This window comes from Sturnus vulgaris, chromosome W (genome assembly GCF_052056855.1).
Source record: "Sturnus vulgaris isolate bStuVul1 chromosome W, bStuVul1.hap1, whole genome shotgun sequence".
NCBI lineage: Eukaryota > Metazoa > Chordata > Aves > Passeriformes > Sturnidae > Sturnus > Sturnus vulgaris.
Window position 1 is genome coordinate 199,476 of NC_142282.1, and position 24,948 is coordinate 224,423.

The following is a 24,948-nucleotide window of genomic DNA, read 5'->3' on the forward strand; positions in this document are numbered from 1 at the left end:
GGGCGGTGCCGGGGGCGGTGTAACGTGAGGGGCGGTAGCGGGGCTGTCTGAGGGAATGCGGGCGGCCAAGATGGCTGCTGCCGCCTCCGCTGCCGGGCGTCACTGTGAGTGTGGGGATGCCGCCGCGATGGCGGGAACGGGGGACCGGGGGCGACGGGCGGCCTGAGGGCTGCCCGGACACCGCGGGCGCTGCGCGCGCGGGAGCGCGCCGACACCGCCGGCACCGCGTTACACAATGACCGACAGGCGCCTTTCGTAACGCTGACCCGTGCCGGGGCCGGCGGGGCTGCTGCGGCTGCCGCCGCGGGGCCGTGCGGCCGGCCGGCTTACCGGGGTGTGCGGGAGGGTCTGCGCGGGATAATGGCGGCTTCCCGCCAGTGCGCTGAGGGGGCTTCGGGAGCCTCGCGGTCGGGGGTCTCCGCGCCCACGCCGCAGGGGCCCCTCAGCTGCTCGGGGGTCTCCGCGCCCACGCCGCAGGGGCCCCTCAGCTGCTCGGGGGTCTCCGCGCCCACGCCGCAGGGGCCCCTCAGCTGCTCGGGGGTCTCCGCGCCCACGCCGCAGGGGCCCCTCAGCTGCTCGGGGGTCTCCGCGCCCGCCCCGCAGGGGCCCCTCACTGCTCGGGGGTCTCCGCACCCAACGAGCCCTTTGCTCCTGCCCGCCTCAGCCTCTGGCCACTTGTCCATAGGTTGATATATTTTGTCCTTTGTGGAATTCAGTTTTAAACGAGTCCCACCGTGCCCTTTCTGAAACATGAAAGAACGCTTTTACCAATGTTCCGTCCAGCTGGGATCATCCTCACATCACGTTCTGCTCTGTGTCCTTTGGGATGCAGGTGCAAATGTGCACGAAGCTCACCTTAAGTGAGGCGATAGCAGAATGTCCTGAGAGGGCCGGGACTCTTGGTCACGGATTCACCTCCTGGCCCTGCACATCCCACCCTGTGCCTGGGAGTGTTATCCCAGTGCTCCTGGAGCTCTTGGGGCCGTGACCATTCCCTGGGGAGCACCCTCTGGGCCAAATGCATTCTTACAGTGCAGAAATATCAACGCAGCCATTGAAACTCCCCTTTTTATTGTTCTCTGTAATTGGCATATAGTGTCAGCACCTCAGAAAGCAATAACCTAAGAGCTGGAAGTAAAAAATAAATATTTGAAAAGAGCCTTTCAGGCATCAGCGATGCTCGAAGCTCTTTAGTTTGCAGCCTTTGGTGTCAGTGCAGATGCAGACGCAGCATCCACAGCCACTCGTAGAGTAAGAGGTTGGGTTTCAGGGTGTGTTTCTTTGCCATTGCTTTCAGCAGGTTTTGAGGCCGTTCATCATCTGTTCAGGAGGTTATTAGAGAACTGTGATCTGTAAGATGCTCTTCCCAGCGGGTGGGCCGGCTGCTGAGGAGCTCTGTGCTATTGGGGCTCAATTGCATTTGCTCATTGTCTGACAGGGGAAATGTCGCACTGAATGATTGCCGGAGAGACCGGCATGCAGAATTTAACCTTTTCTTTTTTTTCCACGGTGAGCAATTCACACTCTTTTTGCACTAAACGAATACCATGTAATGACAATGAACTCCCGAGGAGAATGAAGTGTGCCTTTGAAAAGGCAGCCTGTAAGCAGCATGGAATTGTATGGAATGGGTTGGAAGGAGCCTTAAGGATAATCTAGTTGTGTTCAACTGCAGGGCTCCAGTATAAGTAGGTGGAGATGCTCCAGGGCTGGAGCCCTTCTGCTCTGGAGCCAGCCTGGGAGAGCTGGGGGTGTTCACCTGGAGAGGAGAAGGATCCAGGGAGAGCTCAGAGCCCTTTCCAGTAGCTAAAGAGGTTCCAGGAGAGCTGGAGAGAGAAGTGGATGTGTGCAGACTTGTAAAAGCCTAAGCTTTGTCTGATGCTGAAATTCAGATTTGTTGCCATCACCTGGCTGGGCAGTGAGAAAGGAGGTGGCCCAGGTCTCCAGGTAAATGGATTCTGGAGTTGCTGCTCAGTGTTCCTGACACAAACAGGAGCAGATGTCTAACCTACATTGTGTGTCTACCCCACGAGGAGTTCACAGTCTGACACTTACTCCTCAGTTTCTTATTCCTGTTTCTGCTCTGTTGTCACCTGTTATTTTGCAGTTATGATTAGAACTCACAGATTAGCAAGGCTTTGGGTTGGGGTTTGGTTGCTGCAGAGCTGTAAGTGTAGTGTTCAAAGAAAGGCAGAACTTGAGATTTCCTGACTTTCTGTGATTCCAGGACCTGGAGCTGGAGTGAGGAAACGCCGAGCTCTCAGTGCTGTGATGGGTTTGTGTGCTGGGGAGGGATCTGTGCTGTGGTGGTGCAGTCCCCTCAGCCCAGCAGGGTTGTCAGCGCTGTTATCAGCGCTGTCTCTCTCTCTGCAGGGCTCAGGAGCTGCAGCCAGCTGCGGGTGCCGGTGCGATGGAGGGGCCAGGCCACGGCCGCTGCAGTGACCCAGAGCACCAAGCCCCACATCCAGCCCCAGGAGAGGTAGGTGCGGGCTCTGGGCTTGCTGCCTCTCCCTGATAGAAGCAGGGCAGCCACGGGGCTTGGTCTGCTTTATGTGTGTGTGTGTGTGATTGTTTATCTGCCTGGCTGCACTCATCTTCTCTGTGCTGAGGGGCAAGGACAGCCTTGGTCCTGCAGAGCTCCGTGAGCCCAGGGCACACTTAAGGCCTGAGGCACTCTGGGAGCAATGGAAGGACATTCATTATCATTATTATTTGAAGTTCTGGTTCCTGTCTCCTGGGTTTTATTCAGCAGCCTTTGATACACACTCCAGCAGAAAAGGAATGGAAGCTGAGGTCCCGAAACATTGGGGCAGGCCTGGAGGACTTTGTCTGTACCAAGAGGAGGGCAAAGCTCCCTGTGCAATCTAAACCTCTGCTGGGGAAGTGAGAGGTTCCATGGGGGAATTGGGTGAGAGTTGTGGTCAGCAGCCATTCTGTAAATGCTGATATCACCATCTGTACTGCTGTGCTGTGTGGGATGTTATCCTTACAACAGTGTGCCAGACCTGCACCAGGGTAGAAAATCCATTCTGGAAAAACCCAACCCAAACACAACTGGCCCTGCAATGAATTCATGTGCAGAAAGGCTTCTTTCTGCTGTCACTGCTGGAGGAGATGTGTCCCCGCAGTAATGAGGACAAAGACTTGTGTGAGTGGCTCATCTGTTTTCTGGAGAAGCTGCTGCTTGGTTTGTTTGGATTCCACAGCTGAGACCCTGTTTTATAACCTCCCTTAGAGCCAGCAGCTGGGAGACAGCTCTCTCAGTGTGTTTCCAGCTAAAGTTTGTGTTACAAAGGGGTTACTTTTTAAAAAAGCAAAGATAGTGTAGATTCCTGTGTCTGGCCATTCCTGTTCCTAGTGCAAGTGTTTACATAAGCAGGCGGAACCTTGGAATAGGAACTGGCTTTGCACAAGGCAAATGGAGGAGGATAAACTGGTTGTTTTGTCATCAAAATAAAAATAAAAGCCATGGGTCACTGGGATTTGAAATCTCTCTTGCTTCCATAGGAAACCTAAAACAGGGATCTTGATGTTGAACATGGGAGGCCCGGAGCGGCTGGATGACGTCCACGATTTCCTGTTGCGTCTCTTCCTGGACAGAGATCTGATGACCCTTCCAGCTCAAAAGTGAGGATCCCCTGGGGCACAGGCGGTGTTGGGTGTTGCTGTCTGAGCTGTAGGCTCTGATATTTACCTTCTGTAGAGAGCAGCATTCCCTAAAACTGCTCTATCCTGGGAGCAGTCAGTGCAGGAAGCAGTGCTAGAACTCTCTGGAAGTTGATGTGCCATGTTGTTCTGTTTTGATTGCAGACTGAGAAGCGGGAAGGGTCGTGGGATAGAACAGACAAACAAACCCTGCAGCTTTGCTGTAGTTTGCAGATTGCCAGGGTGTTTTGGGGTGTGCTGTTAACGTGTCCCTCTCCACTGCTGCAGTCAGTTGGCCCCGCTCATCGCCAAGCGCCGCACCCCCAAAATCCAGGAGCAGTACAGCAGGATCGGCGGGGGCTCCCCCATCAAAAAGTGGACGGCGCTGCAGGGAGAGGGCATGGTGAAGCTGCTGGACAGCATGTCTCCTCGTACTGGTACTGCTCTCCCAGCCTCCCACGGGCTGCTGCTGCTCTCTGTCTGCTTGCAAAGCACCTTTGCCTTCTTGGTTTTCATTGTGGGGTGGATCTCAGCCCTGCTGGGAAACCATGGTGCTCAGGTTGTTGTGGAAGGCTGGGCGTGGGGAGTCACCTCTGTCCCTCCTGTGATCGTGGGAAGATGACTGAGACAGACTAAGTGTGCTATTTCCAGGTGTCCAAAGGTGTGTGGCACTGCCAGGCATTGCACCTAGCCCTGTAAGCCCTGCTTGAGCCTGAGGAAGCCTGCACTGAAGGGAAGTGGCTGAGGCTTAGATGGGAAGAAAGGGGAATGTACTTCACGTGAACAGCTGAGGCAGGTGTGGGAGGAGGGGGTCAGAGTGCTGTTCTCAGCAGCTGTTTCAGGGCTGGAAGGACAGCTGGAGGAAAGACAAGGCTGTGTAGATGAGCAGTCAGGACATGGCTGAGCGATAGCAGCAAGCCCCACCCGGGGACACAGCAGGAGATAAGGCTGGACAGTTTGGCTGGGGTGGAGGGACATGCTGTCTTTGCCAGACATGAATAGAGCCTCCCTCCCCTCTCTGTGTCACAGAACCTCTCTGGAGCTCATTGCCTCCCAGCAAGGAGTGCTGGCTGGTATGGGGTAGCCTGTGCCCCTGTGCCTGGTAGAGTGTGACATTTCCCATGACTGTGATGGGAAATGGGTGCAGATGCTTCTGTCAATGCCCTTTCGTGCAGGGCTGTTTTGTAGCTCTTTGTGGCAGTGCCTCAGGCTTGGCTAGAAAAGGGCTAGAGGAAAAGGACTGCTAAAAGGGTTCTTGGAAGGCTAGAACCAAATTTATTTCCATCCATTCAGAATGTGATGTGTCACTGGTGCCTTCATTCAGGTGATGTTCAGTCCTTTCTCCTCAGATGTGACTCCCTAGCTCAGTTCCAGCTGTGGTCCCTGCAGGTGCAGTCAGAGCCTGAGGCTTGCTGTGCCATCCAAGGCAGGAGTGTTCTTGGAGCAGGAGCCCCTGAAGGGTCAGGCTTGCAGCAGGTTCTGCAGATAAGGCTTGGAAGGTTTATCTGCTTTTCCCAGTGTCCCACTCCCGCTTGCTTTTGTTGGTGACCACTCTCTGTGCAGTCACACCCTTCTCTGGGCACCTCTCCCACCTGATAAGCCCTTTGGAGGCTTCCTTTTTTACTTGATAGCAGCTGCAGTTTAACAATAGAATGTGCTGAGCACTACCAGCCATTTCCTTCAGCACCCCAAGTGACCTTGCAGAGCACTGTGTTCCTTCAGAATAGCTTGGAACACCTGGATATTCCTGCAGCCAGCATTTGGGAATATGGTGTGCTCACAGGTAACACTTCGGGAGTGCTGAGCCCTCTTAATGAGGAACTGGCAGGAGGTGCTGGTACCATGTGAAATGTGGCAAAAAATAAATAATTTTAGGGCCATTTTGCCTTGATCTGGGGTCTGGGCAGCAAGTGAAGCCTCAGTGTGTCAGCAACACTGTACATCCTAAATTAAGACACAGCTACCAGGAGAGGAACTGACTCTGTCTGAGCCAAGAGCAGGACAGGATGTTACTCTTAATAAACAGTCTGTGTACAGACACCAACACCTCTCTTTTGCTGCCCGTGGTCCTGAACAAAACCTGACACTGTGAGGGTATTGCTTCTAGGCTGGCCGTGTTCTTCCCAAAATGTCCTTTCCCAGGTTAAACTCCTACAGCCCCTGCTGTGGTTAGTCAGACTTTTGTCTTTAATGCCATTCAAAGATGTTAATGAGGTTACTGGCTCAAGGGCTCCTGAAGTTGGGTCTTTATTTGCTGCTGCTCCCAGCTGGGAGCTCTCCTGCCTCCTGCAGAGAGCTGGGGCTGACTAAACCTGTTTTCTGAATCCTGCTTAAATGTATGGAGGGGAGCCCAAGCAGGGGACATCTGCCTCCTTCAGAAACCTGCTAAATGTTATTTCAGAGCCACTGACCCGGAAACCCTGAAAAAGAAACTTTGCTTTTGTTCTCCTAAGAGCCTCTGTCCTCCACTTAAAATACCAAAACAGCAAAGCTGTCCTGCCTGCCTCCCATCCCCTAACCAAGCCATGCTCCCAAAGCTGACACCTACAAGATTAGAGGTAAAAAATGGAGGAACCTAAGATGTCCTCATATTGCTGCCAAAATTAGGTGTTTAAGCCATGAAGCTTTTTATAAATCCCCTCCAAACTCAGAACGGGAGAGCACATGATTCACCTCTCTGCTGCCCCAGACAGCAGTGCTGGTGCTTGGGGTTTGGGTGCCATTGGAGCAGGTGTGCTGGGCAGGGAGGGCAGCTGGAGCTGTGGGCTGTGAGGGCATTGGGCTGTTCATTTAGCTTCTCACAGTTACACCTTTTTACACTTTTTTACCATTATGTCGTTAGAATCAGGACTTGCCCCATGAGACACTGGGGCTCTGTCCAGGCTGGGAACCGTGCCTCTGCTAAATGCAGGAGGAACAGGCAAGTGATGTTCCTGTAGAAATAAACCATAATATAGATCACTTCTAAATTCTAATCACAGCCAAGTGAGGTACCAGAAAACTGCTTGGCCCAAGAAAGGGCTTATATGACAGTGCTTTACAGAATTGCCCAGAAAATCATCAGCAGTTTATTTCAGCAGTTCCAACCCAGCTGCTCCTGTCTATTTGCCATGTAATGCTTTGTTAGTGTGAATTCTCACCTGTTGCTGCATTCCTCCCTGGTGCTGGGGCTGGCAGCTCCTCACAAGTATTACATCGGGTTCCGGTACGTGCATCCCCTGACGGAGGAGGCCATCGAGGAGATGGAGAGGGATGGCATCCAGAGGGCCATTGCCTTCACCCAGTACCCCCAGTACAGCTGCTCCACCACAGGTGAGCCCTGGGCAGGCACAGGAGCTGTGAGTGTGGAGAAACCATCTGGACTCTGACCACACTGGTGCACTGTATGATCTGGGATAGAACTGTTCCCCTTGGAGACTATCAGCTCCATTGATTTATGGTTGTGCTTTAATTATGTAGCATTTGAAAATATGATAATAGTTTGCTGCCAAGCTGGTTCAACCTGACAGCTTGCTGAACTTTTGTTGGTAATTCTCTGTTTCAGGAAGCAGTTTAAATGCCATTTATCGCTACTATAACGAGAAAGGGGAGAAGCCAAAGATGAAGTGGAGCATAATTGACCGGTGGCCCACACATCCCCTTCTCATTCAGGTGTGATCTGAAGGCTTGGAGGTTTATCTCTTGTCTTTTAAAATATAGAAAAAAGGAAGGATAACAGGAAGGCTTCAATCTGAGGGTGCATTTTAGTTGTGTGATGAGCTGGGCCTTGTCTGAAATTACAGGAGGAGGGTTATTTCATGCCCCATGCTTTGGCAAGATAATGTGTGACAGTGCCCACTGTGCATGCTGTTTTAAAAGCTGGGTGATGTTAACCTAATGGTGGTGGCTGGAAGGAACCTCTCCAGGGAATTAGTCCAAATTCCTGCTCAGAGCAAGTCTGTGATCAGCACACACACAGATTATGCTGGTTTGTCAGATTCCCCTGTGGCAGCAAAGAGTCATTCCTTGCTGTGGCAGAGCAATGAAGGGAAGCCTGCTTGTTGCTTTCTTTGCAGAGGAAATGGCACTTTAGGCTTTATCAGGGAGCTTTTCCTGTGGTGTGGGTTTGCAGTTTCTGTGGTGTGCTGAGCAGATGAAGAAATCACTGAAGGCAGGCAGGGAGGAGCTGCCTGTGCTGGGTGATGTTCCCGGGACACACTGCCTGAGTGTTGTGCACACTGGGGGAATTCGGGAGCTCTTACGGCAGCACAGAACATGGGGTCACTGAGAGCAGAGCTGCCTCCCAGTGCTCCTGGCTCAGATCTTTGTCTCTGTTTCCCTGAGCAGTGCTTTGCTGACCACATCCAGAAGGAGCTGAACCTGTTCCCACCAGACAAAAGGAAAGAGGTGGTCATCCTCTTCTCAGCGCACTCGCTGCCCATGTCTGTGAGTCCCTCAGGGCAGGCTGTGGGAGTGCCAGGCACTCTGCTCCTTCCCCAGGCTTCCCCGGTGACAGAGGGGTGCTGTGTTTCTGCTGCAGGTGGTAAACCGTGGTGATCCGTACCCTCAGGAGGTGGGAGCCACTGTGCAGAGGGTCATGGAGAAGCTCAATTACTCCAATCCCTACAGGCTGGTGTGGCAGTCCAAGGTATGTGCTCAGGGAAGCTGAGCAGGTAAAACCTGTGCAGAGTCTTACTGGACTGAAAAGAAATACACCTTTATTTACATTTTCAGTTATTTTCTTCAGTCTTGTTCAGGCCAGCCCAAGTTCTGTTCCTTTGAGATGTAATGGTGAGAAGTATGTCTTCATTAAACATTTAATGGGGAAAGTAAGAAGTCCAACCAAAAGCAGGGAAATAAAAATAACTGCTTCTGTCCCATCCATAACCTGGTCTGTCATCCTGCCTAAGGAAACGTGGCTGTTCTTTGTAAGAATGATTTAATGAGTGTTTTTCCTTTATTTCCACTTTTCTGTTGCAGGTTGGGCCAATGCCTTGGCTCGGTCCCCAGACAGATGAGACCATTAAAGGGCTGTGCCAGCGGGGAAAGAAGAACATGCTGCTGGTGCCAATAGCATTTACCAGTGACCACATTGAAACCCTCTATGAACTGGACATTGAGTATGCCCAGGTTTTAGCCAACGAGGTGAATGCTCTGTGGGTTTGGTCCCTCTTTGGGTAGGGCTGCTCTGTTATTATTTCTCCAATTGCAATTTGCTTTACAGTTGCTTCTTGCAGTATTATTTGGGATTAGCTTCATTTTCCTATAAATCAAAGATTAATCTGAACTGGCTTAACCACAAAACAGGTGGGAGTTTGTTTTTCTAGATTTAGGTCTTTAAATCATTACAAATATTGCTAAAAAAGGACAAATGTTTTGGCTGCAAAATGCAGTGTCGCCTCAAAGTAATTCTTGCTGTACTAAAAGCCATGACACTGCATTTAATGCTGTCATTTTGAGGCAACTTCTGAATGAAGTGGGAAGATTTTGAAGGATCATTGAAGGATCAGATTAACAGGTTTAATTTTTTCCTCCTTATTTTTGATTCAGTGTGGCGTTGAAAACATCAGAAGAGCAGAGTCTCTCAATGGAAACCCACTGTTCTCCAAGGTATCTGCTGTGCTGCAGTGGCTGTAAAGGTTTGCTGTTGTGTTGTGTTCCAGGTAGTCTTTAAGATATTTTGAGTTGGAACCCCTTGTAGCTAACCTGTGTAGCACAGACGGTTCATTGTACCACAATGTGTGTGTGTGTGTACGTGTGTCAGAAGGGGGCTCGGGGTGCCCAGGTTGGCCTGGGGGGTTGCACAGCTGGATTTGCTCCCTCTGACCCTTGCCTTCCCCCCTGCAGGCCCTGGCAGACCTGGTGTGCTCCCACCTGCAGTCCAACGAGGTGTGCTCCCGCCAGCTGACCCTGTGCTGCCCGCTGTGTGTCAATCCTGTGTGCAGGGAGACCAAGGCGTTCTTCACCAGCCAGACCTGCGAGCCCTGAGGTGCCACAGCCTGGGCACCTGCCCAGCACAGCCAGGGGCTGCTGGGCTCAGTGCTGCTGTCCCCCGAGCAGCACGCACCACTTGACTTGGGCTTCATTTTCCTTCTGTTGTCTTGGTTTCAGAAGAGTTGTAGGAGGTAGGGGAATAAGGGCATTTATCCTGTAACGTGTGAGGAGATCTCACCCGACCCCGTGGGACTTAGCCTGAGCCCAGCAGTGAGCACTGAAAAACTCACACAGCTTTTTTACAATGAGCTTCTATTTCTATGCAGGGATTGATTTGTATGCAGGGTGGGCACGACTGCATTAACTTGCCAGGTTAAAGGTGCAGTTATTCTGGTTTTGCTTTAGGTGCAGCCTGACCAGAACAGTCTGAGAGGGACTTTGGAGATCAGGTGACTTCTAATGCTTTTTAATAATGTTTATAGATATATATATATATATTTTTTTTTTTTTTTAGGACATAAAGATAAGGCTTTGGTTTGGTTTGGTTTGGTTTTCTCCTGCCAGAAACTTCCAGTGAAAGCTTAGCTGGGATAGTAGAACGCACAAAACTTGTTTACATTTTCTAGGAAAAACATTTTCATTATCTGCAGGCAAGTGTTTGAAGAGGATAAATTGAAAGGAATTAGCCTGCTTGGGTGATACTGGAGAATTTACTCCATTGAACCTGCATGTTTCAAGGCTAGCAGGAGCACGTGTGGAAACATGCTGGCTTATCTGTTAAGCAGAATGGCTATTTAAATTCTTCTTATTTTTATTAAAAAGGGCTTTTTCTGTTTGGTGAAGTAAGTTTAGGAAGTCAGGCTTGTTCTCCAGGAGGTTTATAGATCCACTCTGTGCTTTCTACTGTGGTTTTTGTGGGGATACCTGTGGAGTGCCATAGGTAGGATTGATCTGGCTTCATTGCTGTTGTTTCAATGGAGGTGATCAGTCAGGAGTAATTTCCAGTTTCACACTGCAGATGCCTGAGGACAGGAAGCCCTGTGCTGGGCTCTCCTGGAAGGCTGCCAGCCCACAGCAGGGCCCTGGCACTGAGTGTGCCCCTCGTACCCACAGGGTCCCCCCAGAGCTGTGACCCTGGCACTGACCCCCACGTGTGGCAGCCCAGCTGGCACCTCCTTGGGGGCACACGTTTACTTGATGTCCTTAGCACTGAAATGCCAGGACCTGGGCACTGCAGGCCGGCTCCTGGGAAGTGCTGCTGGCTGGGAAGCAGATTCCATGCTGCTCAGCCAGGTTGATCTGCTCAGGTAACCACAAGGCACGAGCAGTTTGGCCTTTTGAGAACAGGGTGTTTAAAGAGAGAAGAGGCCTCTGGTGGTGTATCAGGGGTTTGTCTTGTGCTGTTTTGTTGTTGGAATTAAAGATGGGGTACTGAAGGAGTGCTGTAAATCCCCAATACCTCTGGAGAGTTGCTTGCTCCACTGCCATTCCTGCTTCCCAGGGTGAGGCACACGGGTTCCTTCAGTGCCACAACCTCCTGCAGCACCCTGTCTCTCACAGAAAGAAGTCTTCCTTGACCCTTCATGCCTGTGCCTGTTTCAGTGGCAGGGAGCCAGAAGCTTCTCTTCACCCTCCTCTCCCTCCCCTTGGGCTCTGCTCGCAGCCTGGGCAGGCAAAAGGAGCACAAATGTCCAGTTTGTCTGGGAACACTGGCCTTATGTCTCTCGTTGGTCAAAGAACTTCCTCTGTTTCACTTCTCTGTGTGACACTTAGGGATCAGTCTGTCAAATCTTCCTGCTCACTCCTGTTTCCTCACAGGTGCAGGGAACATGGACCTTCAGGTGGTCCAGGCTGTGACCACCACATTTACAAGTGTGGAAAGCAAAGGTTAACTTCTTATGAACCTTGTGGTATTATAAATACAGATGGCTTTTCATTTTCATACTGGAGAGAGCCCTGAAAATACTAGCTGGCACTGATTCTGAGGCATTATGTTTGTCCCCAGTAATAAAAGGTACTTAAAATTCACTTTTGAGTGTTCTAACCACAAGTGGGATAATTACTCTGTTGCTGCTATTACACCATCATGTAGAAATCACTTAATTTTCCAGCTTTTAGCAGATGGGGCCTGTCTCACAGATCTGGTGCTGCTGTTTGCTGTCAGAGTAGTTTCCATCAAGGGTTCTGAGGAGTTCCTCATCTCTGAAGCCAGTGCCCAGGAGGTTGGGTGAGTGTCTGCCCTGAGGAGAGATGAATGCCATGGTACATGTGCCTTGCTGAGCCCTCCTCAGTGCAGTCCCACTGAGTGCAGCTCACTGTGCCCTGCACGTGTTCCCAGTGCCCCCCTGGCAGGCTGCAGACCCCTGGTGCTACTGACCCTGGGCCTGGTGTCCCCAGGTCGGGGGGGGCCCTGGTCCCTGGCCAGCAGTGCAGCTGGGCTGGCTTGGAGCCACGGGGGCTTTGAGGATGGCAGGGGGTCACTGCCCTCCTGGCCCAGGAGGGAGCTGGGCAGGGGATGTGCCCACCAGAGCTCCCAGCACAGTCAGGATATCAACTGGAAATGGAGGAGTTAGGAACAGCCCATGGTGTCCTGAGGGAGGAAATGGGAACTAAAGGGGTGAGGTTGTTTTCCTGCTTTCACACTCTGCAGTTTGGTTTATTTTTTCATTTTTGAGTGATTTATTTTCTCTTTTAAGTTTCTTTTTAACCTGTCCCTTGGTCCTGGCTGCATTTCAGAGAAGGTGGGAGCTTCCCAAAGGTGCTGTGACACCAAAAGGTGTGTGAATGGTGTCAGAGCTGGCCTCTCTGGAGAGGAGGATGGCACAGCTGAGATCAGTGGGGCCAGGGTCTCCCTAGGAGTACCTGAGAGCTCAGTGAATTCTCCCTTCCCACCAGAGAGCTGGGGATCACCATGAAGTATAAGCTGCAAGGCACAGGAGCTCCTTTGATTCTGTTAATGCCAGATGTGTACAGATAATTGCTTTTAAGCCAACATATGCACTTCACATTGACCAAGGACTTCCATTTGATGTAACACAGCAAATTTAGATAATCCTACAGTGTGTCATTTGCCATAAGGATGGAGTTCCAATTAAAGTTTTTTTTAAGAAATAACTGAGCTGTGTGTCCTTGTAGGAGCCCTTTATGCTGGTGTTTGAAGTTCTCTCTGCACCTCTGGTGTCAGGCTGAGGTGAGTTACACCCCCTAAAAAGGCTGGAGAAGATGGTGAATCAGGGATTTGCCTTGCTATGGGATCCCACCTGTGATGGATAATTTATTCTGTTCCTGTTAGTGGTCTCTGGGCAGCTCCTTGCTGATGTTACTAATTAAGTGCTTGATTGATTATTTTCTGGAGCAGGGATTGGAGATGTTGGATACTTAAGCTGATCCATTAGTGAGCTCTTGTGACTGGATTGTTGTGGGGAAGAGAGCAGGATGCAAACCCAACACAATGGAAGATGACAATCTGGAGGAGAGCAGTGCTGGTGCTTCTTTTCTTCTGGAATCTCAGTCCAAGCTTTGCTGTTTTACCTTTGACTGGGGATTTGGCTGTGTGAACATGGCAGAACTTTAGCAATGTCGTATTTGAATCCAAATCAATCTCTGACGTAGTGGAGGCACTTTTCCTTCCCTCCCTCTTTCTGAAGGGCTCACTCTCCACCTGCTTTGCTGCTTGGCCATGTTTCTTTTCATGTTTCCATGAGCAAATTCCTGAGTTTGTATGGGCTGCCTCTCATCTTGTGTAGAAGTACTTGTCTCCAGCAGCACAACCTGGGCAAGGGATTTAGTTGTAAATCAGCATTTCAAGCCATCAGGAGCAGGTTCTACTTCTGCCTGTAGAGCACAGGAGTTTGCAAATTTGGACCAGGTCTAAAACCTGCCTTTTGTTTTCCTGCTAAATTTGTGCTCAGCAATAAGTGCCAGGAAAAGGTTATTTAATTTGAGTCCATTGGCTAAGCTGATGAGCTTCCTTTCCATGACTGTGTGGAGATGGATTGTCTGTCTGTCTGTCCAGAGAGGGATCATTTCCAAGACACACAGCCTTTGCTCCCCAGCTCAGAGGTTGGACCAGGCTTGGAGCACTGCTCTAGTGGAAGGTGTCCCTGCCCTTGGGATGGACTTTCAGCTTCCTTCCAGCCCAAACCAGTGTGGGATTCTGAGAGTCTCTAGAGGTGCTGCCTGTGATCCCACTGCTCCTGGGGCAGGGGTAGGGATGCAGAACCGGAGCCTGGCAGTTCCCGGAACGATGGAGATGGGGCTGTCAGGGGGAATCCAGAGCACTCTATCCTCCTGTCATTTTTAAGGATGATCCATAACGTGTGAACATCACCCACAATTGAGGCCTAATTGCGTTTCTCCAGGCACTTCCAAGGAAGCTTAAACGAGCACTTAAGAGATAATGCTCGAGCAGTCCGGGGAGGGGGCTGAGCCCAGGCCGGGCTCCTCACAGCGAACTCCCCCAGCGCTTTTATCCGGAGTTATTGGGCCATTACAGGTTGTCTTTTACTGCCTTGGATCTCTTGCGCTGCCAAGCGGAGGGGAGGGGTGTGTAACATGACCCAAAGTGGTCTTGTATGTTTTAATCTGCTGGTTTAATATCTTATGGCTTCCTGCCATCATCCCTTTCTGAGCTGGACCCTGGAGTCACTCCTGGAGGTTTGCTGTGTGCAGAGGCTGCAGGCAGGGCTGGCCTGGGCTTGTTCTCTGTGTGTGGGGCATTGGTGGGGCACCTGACGATCCCACCGTGGTGTCCTGCCTCGCTGCCGTTCCAAGGTTTTGTTTGTCCTGCTTGTTTTCCTTCAGCACCTCCCTCCCACATGTGAAAATCAGTGGCATCTGCTTCTGCTGTTTTCCTCCAAAAGAAACTCCCTTCCCTCACCCAGCAGGGTGAGCAGCTTTCTCTGCAGGCTGCATCCCGGACTGTTTCCCGAGGGAATTCCCTCGGGGTTTCAAGTGCTGCGAGCGTTTGGATCACAAGAGCTGCCAGCACTTCATCTGCAGTCAGGAGGGACCCGTGCTGTGATCTCTGCAGGTCCCACACGGGAGATCATTGCTGATGGATGCTCTGCTGTTCCTGGCACTGCCCGAGGAGCAGGACGACGGGGAGGAGGAGGAGGATGGGAGTGTGGTGTCTGCTCCTTCGGGCTGGGCTGCTCCGAGGGCAGGACCCCATCTCCAGCCTGGCTGCCACGAGGTGTCCCTGCATGCTTGGGATGGTGCTTTGGTGGTGCTTTGCTTCTTTATCTCTGCTGACAAGGCTTAGGAGGTTGTACAGCACTTTAAGCTGGAAAAATTGTGATTCCTGGCAGGGCTAGGAAACGGTGAGTTGAGGGGAATTCACAGGAATGGCACTGGGAAAAGCTGATGCTGGTGCAGCATCCCAGCCTGGCTGCAATCCTAGCACACACCCAGCTCATCCTCCAGCTTAATGAAATGGTCCCATTTCCTTCTTCCAGCTGTGCCCACTGCTAAGTGCCTGCAAAATGCATTCCCGGGGGAGCAATGCTGCAAGTGAGATGGAAATGACCTGCCGTGGCTGCATTAGTCTCGGTGTCACCACTTTTGCCTCCTTGCTGTTCGAGCCCCAGGCCGGGGGGGGCACAGAGGGCTCAGGGCTTCCATGGGAGCCCCTGCACACTCCAGGCACAGGGAGAAGGAAAGGGGGCTGCAAGAGCCAGGTCTGGGCTCTGTGAAAGTGCTGAGGAGGCAGCTCTGCCTTATCTGCACCCGTGGCCACTCAGCAGAGTGAAATGAAGCAGTGTAAATTTAATTAATGGCACAAAGTGGCTCAGTGTCGAGAGAGGGACACAAAGAGAATGAGCATGAAAACAGATTTTTCAGTGAGTTTATTAACCCCAAGGTTAGACATTGGTGCCAAGGGTAGATCCCAGACAGTATAAAGCCCACAGCCTGGTTACTGCTCTGGGGCTGGGGTCCCCCCATGCCCTCCCCAGGTGGTCAGAGGGGGGTGAGTTAGGGCAAGAAAGGACTGGATTTCTTTGGTTTTTAAAGACACAAATACAACCAAGTGCTTTTCTGTGCACTTTGTTTTGCTTCTTTTCGAGGAGACAAAACAAACAAGACTTGTCCACAGCTAGGGTAAGTGACTGAATGAATGAATGAATGAAGGCAAACCTGCTACATCCTCCTTGCCATGGAATTTCAGCTCCAGGAACCTCCTGCCTCCTCCCGTAGAGCTGCTTCAGGGAAAGAAAGTGCAATAACTAACATAATTGTATGATAATTACACTGCATCATATCATTCCATGACTTACATAGCTATAAAGTCATTTCTCCTGTAATATCACAGCTACACAAGCTGTGCTCGTGGGAGAAGGTGCCAGATCTTTTCCCAAGTACTTTTGCTCACACTTGGCTGGGCCCTCAGTCCCAGGTAGCATTTTTGGGATGTGGTCCTGCATTAGTCTGGTTGTGCTCAGCTCTCCTCTACCCTCTATCCCTGAGAGCTGTGGCAGCCCAAGCCCCTGCTTGGCTCCACTCCACCCCTTGGTGTGAAAAAAAAATGGGAAAAAAACTTCTGATTGCACAAGGAAGCAAAAGCATTGTTTTCCTCTTTTATTGAACTTTGGCAAATAATATGTGTGTGGGGGTTTTACATCAATAGCTATAAATAAAAACTTTGAAAGCAATGTAATACTTGTCATTGAGATAAAGGACATCTATTGGCACAAATCAGTGAGTAAAAACCCTTTAATGATAAAATAACATTCACTCTTTAGCTACTTTATTTGTCTGAAAAACTCAGCTTACACTCAGTTCAACATACCACCTTCCACAAAGTTAAAAAATGACATAAAATGACATAATAAAATAGACCTTAAATTTCATAATACAAGTACCTTGGCAAATTCCAGGCAGCTGGAGCAGCTCGTGGCAGCCCCGCTGTGCCCTTGCCATGGCCTCACATACCCCTTGTACCTCTGGGCTGAGGGCTGCAGGTGAACTCGGCCTGGTTCCAACAAGTGCCTGTCGGTGAGGAGTGGTGGCATCTGCCAGCAGGGCTCTGCCCAACATCCCAGCTCTGCTTATTGCAAAGAACGTGGAAAGCTTTCTGCAAGATGAACCACTGTTACAATCATCAACTGTCTGACAAAATCTCGGAGCTCTTGTATCTGTCACTGTCTTTGGCAGAGGAATCAGGAAAGAAAAGAACCCGACTACATTACACAGCTTTCGTTATTATCACAACCTACTGAGTAAGGCCAAATAAAAACGTCTCCTTGCACTAATGAGAGCACATCTCTAATATACCCTTAATGACAGACCATATCAACACTCTACTGCTGGCACCCAGAGGCCTCCTCAGGGGGCACTGACTGTCCCCTCCCTCCCCAGGCCTCCTCTTCCACACAGAGTGAAGGGTATGGAGCAGTTGGTTTGGGTCATGTCCAGTACAGCCCGGGACCAGGGGGACACTGGGGCTCCAGAGCTGGGCCTGGAGAGAAAATATTAAACCCATTCTTAAGCAGGGGGGCTCAACTGTGAATGTGGGGACAAATCAAAGGGGGATAAAGCACCGTAACAAACCTGGCCCCAGGGCACGGCGTGGGCAAGGGGCTGCCAGGGTCAGGGCTGCCCATGGGGCAGGAGCAGCACAGGACACAGCTGGGATGGACAGGGGACAGTGACAGGCTGGGATGGACACCCAGGCCAGCAGGGCTGGGATGGACACCCAGGCCAGCAGGGCTGGGATGGACAGGGGACAGTGACAGGCTGGCAGAGTGCTGCCCTGGGCTCAGGTGTCCTGCCCATGCTGGCTGGGCCAGGCAGGAGCACAGTGAGGTGAGGGGGGGTCCCTGAGCACCCACCCTGGCCCGTCCTGCTGCACCCAGGGGCTGCCATGAAGCCAAAGGAGCTCCTGATCCTGGGAGAAACGTGCAGCAGCTCCGTGGTGAGCAGGATGGGCACTGCCACGGGGCTGAACGAACAGAATCGTGCTGAGGAGCTCGGCCCAATTTCTGTTCAAATGGCAATTTCAGTGGAATTGAATTTGGGTCTGTTTGACACAGGCACAGACCAGAGCTGATGTGGACACCCGCCCTGGGCAGCGCTGAGCTCACAGGGCGGGATTTCACAGCGGCAATGCAAACACAACTGCGAACAGCTAGCAGGCTCCATGCATAAATAAACACCATCAACCCAAAGACCTGTCCCGAACCCAAAGGAAGAAGTTGCCATTAAGAACCACGATGCATCACACTGCTAAGGGTTTGCCTCATGCATAAACATGGGAGCGCTGATTGGCAGTTGCTAATTATAATACTACACCGTCACACAGGACAATCAGCTCGTCAGACCAAGTAGCACAAATGTAGAAAATAATTTTTTTCCTCTTTTTTTTCTTCTTTTTTTTTTTTTTTTTTTTTTTTTTTCCAACAGAGCAAATGAACACAGATTGTTTCTTCAGCAAAATATGAAACTGTAAACTTTGGGCTCATTCTGCAACTTTTCCCCGATCCATAATAACCAAAAAAACCCCATGAGAAGAAAGACTGACGTACATTTTTAAGCGCACCTTCTCTGTCTAGTACAAAAGCACAACCTAAAACATATAAAGCTTCTTCTTCTGTTTTTTTTTCTTTTCTTTTAAATCACAGTTACCAAAAAGAAACAGTGAATAATTTATTACATACACTAGAATAACATTATGCTAAACAGCTATTCTCTATGAGGTATATCTGAGAAAATTCCGTAAGGGATTGCACGGTCTGCGTTGCCAACATGCCCAGTTCGTAATAAAGCTTTAGAACCATGGAGAAAGAGAGATCAGGGAGAGGGGGAGGAGGAGAAAGAGAGCCTTTGGTATTATCAGGAGTTTGTCCTTTGCAGGGCTGCATTGCAAAGCACCACAGTACAAAAGCCCACCAGGTACGATTCGGCGGCCCAGTCGAAGCTGAGGTATTCACAGGAAGAATAAAAAAAAGCACAGAGAGGTCTAGACTGGCAAAATCGTTGCTTTGGTTCAAGCAAGGCACTCGTCCCGTGGTAACATCACTGTCTGCAAGTGAAGCAGGAGCAGGGGGGACCCTGCCAGCTCTGGGGACTGTCTGTGTCCGAGGGCACAGGGACAATGGGCTCCCCCCGCCCAGAAGGCATCCTGAGAATTATTATAGCTTTGTAGTGAAGGAACACAGAGACACAGAGAGAAGCACACTTGTCAAGTCCTACTGTTCCCCACACAGACTTCAACCCCCAAAGAAATACCAAATCAAAGGCAGCACAGAATCGAAGCAGAGTGTTTGTGTTGAGCTGTCTCAGCCTCTGTGAATCCAAGGGCACGGCTCAGGCACATTCCTTGGGGAAAAGCCGGACTGGGCTGAGGGAGCTGGGGGCAGGAGCAGGGCCCAGGGCTGGATTTGGCTCCTCAGAGCATTGCTTCAGGCTGTGAACAGCAGAAAACAGGCTCCAAACCCTAGTGCCAAAGGGCACCGCTAATTCCCCAACCAAACAACCAAACGACTTGCAAGTAATAGCTCAGGAACGTGATGCTAATGGAGCTTAATGTAGCTCACTTCATTGCTAACTTGAGAAAAGTAATTAATTGATTTTTATCTGAAAACTGTACTTGTAAACAACAACCAAAGGTGAGAAGAGGGAGCAGCTCCTGGCTCTGTGCAAGGCTGCAAGGGGAACACGGGCAGGAGAGCCCCACACCAGCCCTGGGCTCTGCTCAAGCACGAGAACAATAATAATAGTAATAATAATAATAATTAGCAATGCTAATTGCTGCTGCAAACACAGGCAGGCAGCACCTGCAGAGCCTTTCCCCAGGGAATGTGCACTGGACAAAGGCTGGAGTCACCTCCAGCTCCACACAAGCACTGCAGGACCTGCAGTGGAACCAGCTCCACAATTCCAGAAGGTTTGGGCTGGCAGGAAGGAGGAGGGAACACAGAAAAGGGCATCACCAGAACTGGCAGCTTCCAGGGCAGCGTTTCTTTGGGAATCTGGGCTCTGCTGGACGTTTCTGGGTTAGGAGAGAACAGGGGGAGTTATCAGAGAGCACAAGCAGAATGCAGACCGCACAGAGAAAGAAATCTTTGGTATCTTTGGTATCATCAACACGATTAAAATTACAAATGGAAAAGTCAGTGAGGTAGCCTCTTTGGTTCTCACTAGAAATAGAAAGGTTTTTCTGGGTTTTTTTTTTCTTTTTTCCTTTTTTTTTTCCCTTTTTCTTTTTTTCCACACACAGAAGTTCATTCTTGGAAGCAGCTAGTTTAAGGGTTTCTCTCTTTTTGCTTGGCATGGATTATTTTACCCCCAGCTTAAGTTTTAAGAAGCCATAGAGTTCAGGCAAAGTATCCCAGTGTCTTTTTTTTTTTTTCCTATTTTTCTGAATGCACAGTTTTAGGTTGAATATTCATTGCTTGTCCTCAAAGTTCGCTCTGCTGTTCTTAGAGGAAATCAGCTGTAGTGCTTTATAGATAATTCTAAATAAAAAATAAAAACTCTACAAGGGCATCCCTGGGTGATGATGAATAAGTTAAATAAATAAGTTATATTATGAAGGCTTCATGTGCCATAATAAAGGTATGTCACACTTTCTAATCAGGAGTGAAGAAACTAACTTAAATAACTTAAACTTTGATACTTAAACAATTAAATTAATTAAAAGAAGAAATTAAAACTAGACTTCTTGAGTTGTTTTTCCCCTGACAGAGCCTGGCTGCTCTACAAAGCAATACCAGTTCTGAAGGGTATTTACTAACAGGTTTTGCATCCCCGATGCACTACAACAGCCCTATGGATAAATAAGCAAAATTACTCCCAAAAGAATTCACAAATGGCTGAATTAAATAGATACAAATAGCTAACAGCAGAGCCTGACACCCCTCCCCCCCATCTACATTCAGGCAAAACTCTCACTGAATTCAAAAGCTAAACTGAAATACAATGAGATTCAGACTGAACAGAGATCTCAGGACCTGCCCTAAGACTAAATTAAATAAATTACATTATTGATAGATAATATATCGGGTTAAAACCCACAAGTGTCTGGAAAAAAATAAAACCATTTTAAGCTTTGCCTTCTTAAAAAACCTTAAACAATAAAAATTCCCCATAATAAATATAAAGGAGGCCGAGTAGAAAGTTTCCCCGTATCATAAAAATACTCCGGAATTGTGACAAGCAAGGGAAGCATCGGCGTGTCCGAAGCCAGCACACTCTGTTGTTCCCTGGGAACAGGAGAGCCCTGTCCTGCCCCGGGGCCGAGTCCTTTGCAGCTCTTTGGATTCAGCTGTGGTAAGAGAGATCCACAATAAAGCTTTGCAACCGAGCTCAGGGAGCACATTCTTTGTTCTGCACGGGAGATCCAGCAACATCCAAGGCTTCTGAAAGTTGAATTCATCTTGGCTGTGCCCAAGGTTGTGACTCCAAGTTCCTGGTCCAGAACATGCTGGGATACTCTCTGCACACACGAGTCTTTGGCAGCACAATAAATAAAGCAGAAGTTACATGACACAGCTCTCGAGATTCATCAGCACGTGGCCCAGACATGAAACACGAGGGTTTGGGTTTGGTGTGGGCACAGCACAGCACACACTGTGCCACACAGACAAACATGTCCACCACAGCCTCTGGCTCCTCCTGAGGCAGCTGCTACATGAAAGCCTACGAGAGGGGACACTGCAATGGAAGACGTCACACAGAGAGATGCAGGGATAAAAAATGCAGCAGGATTTCATTTTCAGGTGGAAAAGGATTGTGATTGTTGACAGATTTGAGGCCCCAGCCCACAGAAGCCTCGTGTGTGTTGCTACTCTGTAAGGTTGCATAACAAACACTTCCACAATTTGGAGAGAATTTCACTGAGAAGTTTGTAAGTCATTCAGTACCTGATCTGAACTCCCTTTGTTGGGATATTGGATGAGCTCTGAGCAGGAGCAAACAGCCCAGGTCTGCTCCCAGGGCTCTCCAGAAGCTGTGGGCAGCTACCCTGTGCCTCTGGGGAAGGTGGGAGGCAGAGCTGTGCCACTCTGGATGTCCCTCAGGTGAGAGGAGCCCCAGGGAGGTGTCCCCCAGCAAGCACATCCTCAGGGGGACACTTCCAGCACGAAGGCAATGCTGAGTTCAAAATGCACCAGGGGCTGTTCTGATGGACACTCAGGTGGGAATGAAAGTGAAACTTTAATGTGAGCACATCACCTCAGCTGGGCCCTGCTCCACAGCCTGCTGGCTCCAGACTCCACACTCACATATCTGGCATTGGGGTGAGGAGCCCTTAGAACACATCAGCCCAGACTGGGACCGTTTTCTGGCAACCTTATTCCATGTCTGGCTAAAAGGATTCTCTGAATCTCTTTGGAATCTGCCTGGAAATCTCTGCCAAAGGATCCTTTGATTCCCAGAGCAGGCACATGTTGTTAATTCAGCTGTGAGGATCCTGAAATTGCTTGCAGAAACTTTTCCTGTCCTGAGCAGACAAGGCTTCTTGACTTTATTTTTTTTCTATTTTAAATGCAGTCATTGGGAAGTGACTGCAGCAGTTCTGTGAAGCAGTTAAAATGAAGCCCTTGTTTAAAGGCAGAGAGAAACAAGATGTGCTCCAGCTCTGATAAATTTGGACATGCCATGATCCGGATCATCATAACCTGGATCAAACAACATTACAAGGCTAATATGTCAGAAGCACCTCCTGAACCACATCACAAACTGCTGAATACTTGGGTTTGGGTCAGGTGGAGCTTTGGAGCCGGGCTGTGGTGCTGCTCAGCACTCACAGTGACAGAGATGGAACAGAATGGACAGAAACATTGCAAGTTTTATCCCTGGGGGAGAGAAGGAAGGGTGGAGCACAGGAGGGTGGCTGTTCACAGCTCCAGACACACAGGACACCAACACACAAGTCATAGCCACCCCACAAGTGTTTCCTGCAGGGAGGAGATGCACCAGTAGTATCCCAACATCCTGCACCTGGAGTCCATGCAGCTCTTGGAGAGATGCTGTGTGGGGCAGAAACAGGGGGAACATAAATAAACCCACCCTTCTGGTTGCACAAAGACTCACGAGTGGTTACCTGTCCAGAGAGCAGCGGGGGTCTATGTGCATTAGTCGTGCAAGAGGAGAAACAAACTGAAATACAAGTAGTGAGAATCCTCATCTTTGGTATTGTAGCTGTTGAGGTTTTGGTTGCTCTGTTCCTTGTTCTTTTGAAAAAACTGCATAGGCACAAATTAAAGACAATCTTCAACTTTAAGATGACTTGAGTTGTCAAATGAAGCAGCAATTGTACTGGCTTTGCTTTGTTTTCATTCTTGTCAACCCTTTCTTTGAGATCTGCTACCGAAAACGTCCAAGATGTCTGTAGAACACAGTGTGGGACTTGTTTGCTTCCTGACATGCTTCCTTGTTTTTTTTTTTTGGTTTTTTTTTATTTTTATTTTTTATTTTTCTATTATCTTTCAATGGAACAGTTTGTTGCAGAAGAAGTAGGTGCAGAAAACGTTTCTTTGGTTTCGATTAAGTAGTACATAAAAAAAGTCTCAAGTGTCTGTAGCAGAGCACGGCCGCGCCGGGCCGGTCAGAGCCAGCAGCTGTCCTGCCGCCGCCAGGGCGGCTCCGGGGCTTGCCAGGCTTCCCCAGCGCCAGCCAGCCACCCACACCAGCCATGACTACCAGAAATGGCAAGGTATAAACATCTTTGGCTTGCAGAAATCCTGTCTCTTTGGTGTGCTGTGTTCCTGCCGGCTCGGGGAGCTGGCAGGGAAAAGGAACTTAAGGATGCGATCTAGAGAAACGCGGCACATCTGAAACAGTCCGTGGCATCTCAAGGGCTTGTTTCTGTTTCTTTTCCTGCTTGAAAGTACCATAAAATACTGAGAAAATGAACAAAAATACACTGAACGCTAACAGGGTTTCAGTAACAGCCGTTGTTGAGGAAAAATCAGATTCCCAGAAACTAAAAAGGATGTAATAATGTGAATTAATCTAGATCTTCCAAAATATTGTGTTTGCTCCATGAACTGCAGCAGTTCTATCGACCTCCTGAGTGTGCATTAGGTACAAACACAGAGCTTGTGAGGAACTGCCAGCTGTGCTTGAGGCTCATGCCATCTCCACGGTGTTCCTGGGATGTCAGGCTGCAGCTGGCACAGCAGCCCATGGAACATGACTGTAGCTACCAGCTTTGTGCTTGATACTTTGAGCTCAAGAGAACGGAACTTTTCTGATCCAAGAACAAGCTGATTCAATTAAAACAAAAAGAAAAACAACCTTAAATCTGACTTTTTTTTTCCCCCTAAAACACTTAACAAAACCATGCCTGAGTTTAAAAAGAGGGGTTTGGGATTTTGGTATCCGACTTTGTGCTCCATTGTGGCGTGGCCGCAGGGTGGTGTGGCCAGCACACAGCCACGGAAACCTGGGGCTCAGGAGAAACCTGCCTCAAGAACCACTCTCCTCCATTTCAGACCTGCCTGTCCTGAGCATACATAGTATTGTGTGGAGAGAGGAGAATGTGGAGCCTGCTGAGAAGCCGTGGGGATGTCCTGGGAACAGCTGGGCTGGGGGTGGCTGCGGGGGGATTGTGCTTTAGGTCACGGGCGAGGGGCCGTGCTGGGAGCCGCTCTGGCTGCGCTGGGCTGGGCTGGCTGGGCTGGCCTGTGCCAGCCGTGCCCCTCACGCCTTGCTGCAGGTGCTGGGGGCTGAGGAGGAGCCCCCGGAGCTCAGGTCGTCCTGCCACTTCTCCAGGCTGCGCCGGCGCGCGTTCATGAAGAAGTTGCTGACGGTGGTGAGCTCCAGGCCCAGCTGCTGCGAGATGGTGATCTGCATTTCCTTGGAGGGACGCTTGTTCTCCTTGAAGATGGCGAAAAGCGTTCGGCGCTGCAGGTCCGTGAAAACCAGGCGGGATTTCTTCTGGGAGTTGTTCCGCTCTTTGTTGGGCTCTTGCTCTTTGCGTTTGCAGGCTGGGAGGGGGTGGCAGAGACAGAGAAAAAGTGTCAGGGTGGTGCCCACAGACCCCACCTGCCACCCTGATGGCAGGCACACGGTGGGGGAAGTGTCACCAGCTGAGCCAGCACCGCTCTGGCACATGGGGATCCCAGAGGAATCCAGTGGGCTGCATTGCTTTTACATTCCCAGTACCTCTCAACAGCCAGGAATAACAGTTGTATGTAAGTTCTGTCCATTTAAACAGCCCAAAGCAAACCCCAGTCAAAGCTCCAGTAGCAGCAACCACCGAGGGGAAAAACCACCATGGACCTGCTTGGCTGCCAGCACAGGGCTCAGGCATTGGCTCACCTGGTCCTGCCCTGCTCCTCCCCTGCCACCTGACTCCTGCAGTGCCACCACCCCAGGGCACTGCTCCCATCGCCTGTCCCCCTTCCCGGGGCGTGTCTCGAGGGGGAAGCCAGGCAGAAGCACCCA

General features: G+C 50.1%; 2 protein-coding genes across 3 annotated transcripts in view; one reads left to right on the forward strand and one right to left on the reverse strand.

The window, feature by feature from the left end:
* On the forward strand, positions 1-12,672 carry LOC106863656 (ferrochelatase, mitochondrial). Its single transcript, XM_014893178.2, has 11 exons — positions 1-104; positions 2,374-2,479; positions 3,508-3,627; positions 3,934-4,082; positions 6,823-6,957; positions 7,190-7,296; positions 7,972-8,070; positions 8,165-8,272; positions 8,605-8,769; positions 9,175-9,234; positions 9,472-12,672. Exons 1-11 carry the CDS (start codon positions 56-58, stop codon positions 9,610-9,612), a joined length of 1,239 nt encoding a protein of 412 aa, XP_014748664.1. The 5' UTR covers positions 1-55; the 3' UTR covers positions 9,613-12,672.
* LOC148219996 (one cut domain family member 2-like) overlaps positions 12,310-24,948 on the reverse strand; it is a 22,205-nt gene continuing 9,566 nt past the window's right edge. Inside the window, exons 2-3 of one of the 2 annotated variants that reach the window (XR_015799083.1) lie at positions 22,601-24,488; positions 12,310-21,006 (exon numbers count right to left, since the gene is read on the reverse strand). Coding sequence is in view for 1 of the 2 variants with exons in the window: in XM_088155640.1 (XP_088011766.1) it covers positions 24,202-24,488 (287 nt within the window). In the remaining variant the exon portion in view is untranslated. Of the gene's footprint in view, positions 24,489-24,948 lie in introns of both variants that reach the window. The other variant, XM_088155640.1, reaches the window with a different exon arrangement.

What these genes read in the sequence shown, in the direction of transcription:
- LOC106863656 (XM_014893178.2), top strand. Translation starts at nt 56, where the DNA reads ATGCGGGCGGCCAAGATGGCTGCTGCCGCCTCCGCTGCCGGGCGTCAC. An exon ending in ATGACCCTTCCAGCTCAAAA is followed by an intron (nt 3,628 to 3,933) that starts GTGAGGATCCCC and finishes CCACTGCTGCAG; the next exon opens with TCAGTTGGCCCCGCTCATCG. An exon ending in CCCAGGTTTTAGCCAACGAG is followed by an intron (nt 8,770 to 9,174) that starts GTGAATGCTCTG and finishes TTTTTGATTCAG; the next exon opens with TGTGGCGTTGAAAACATCAG.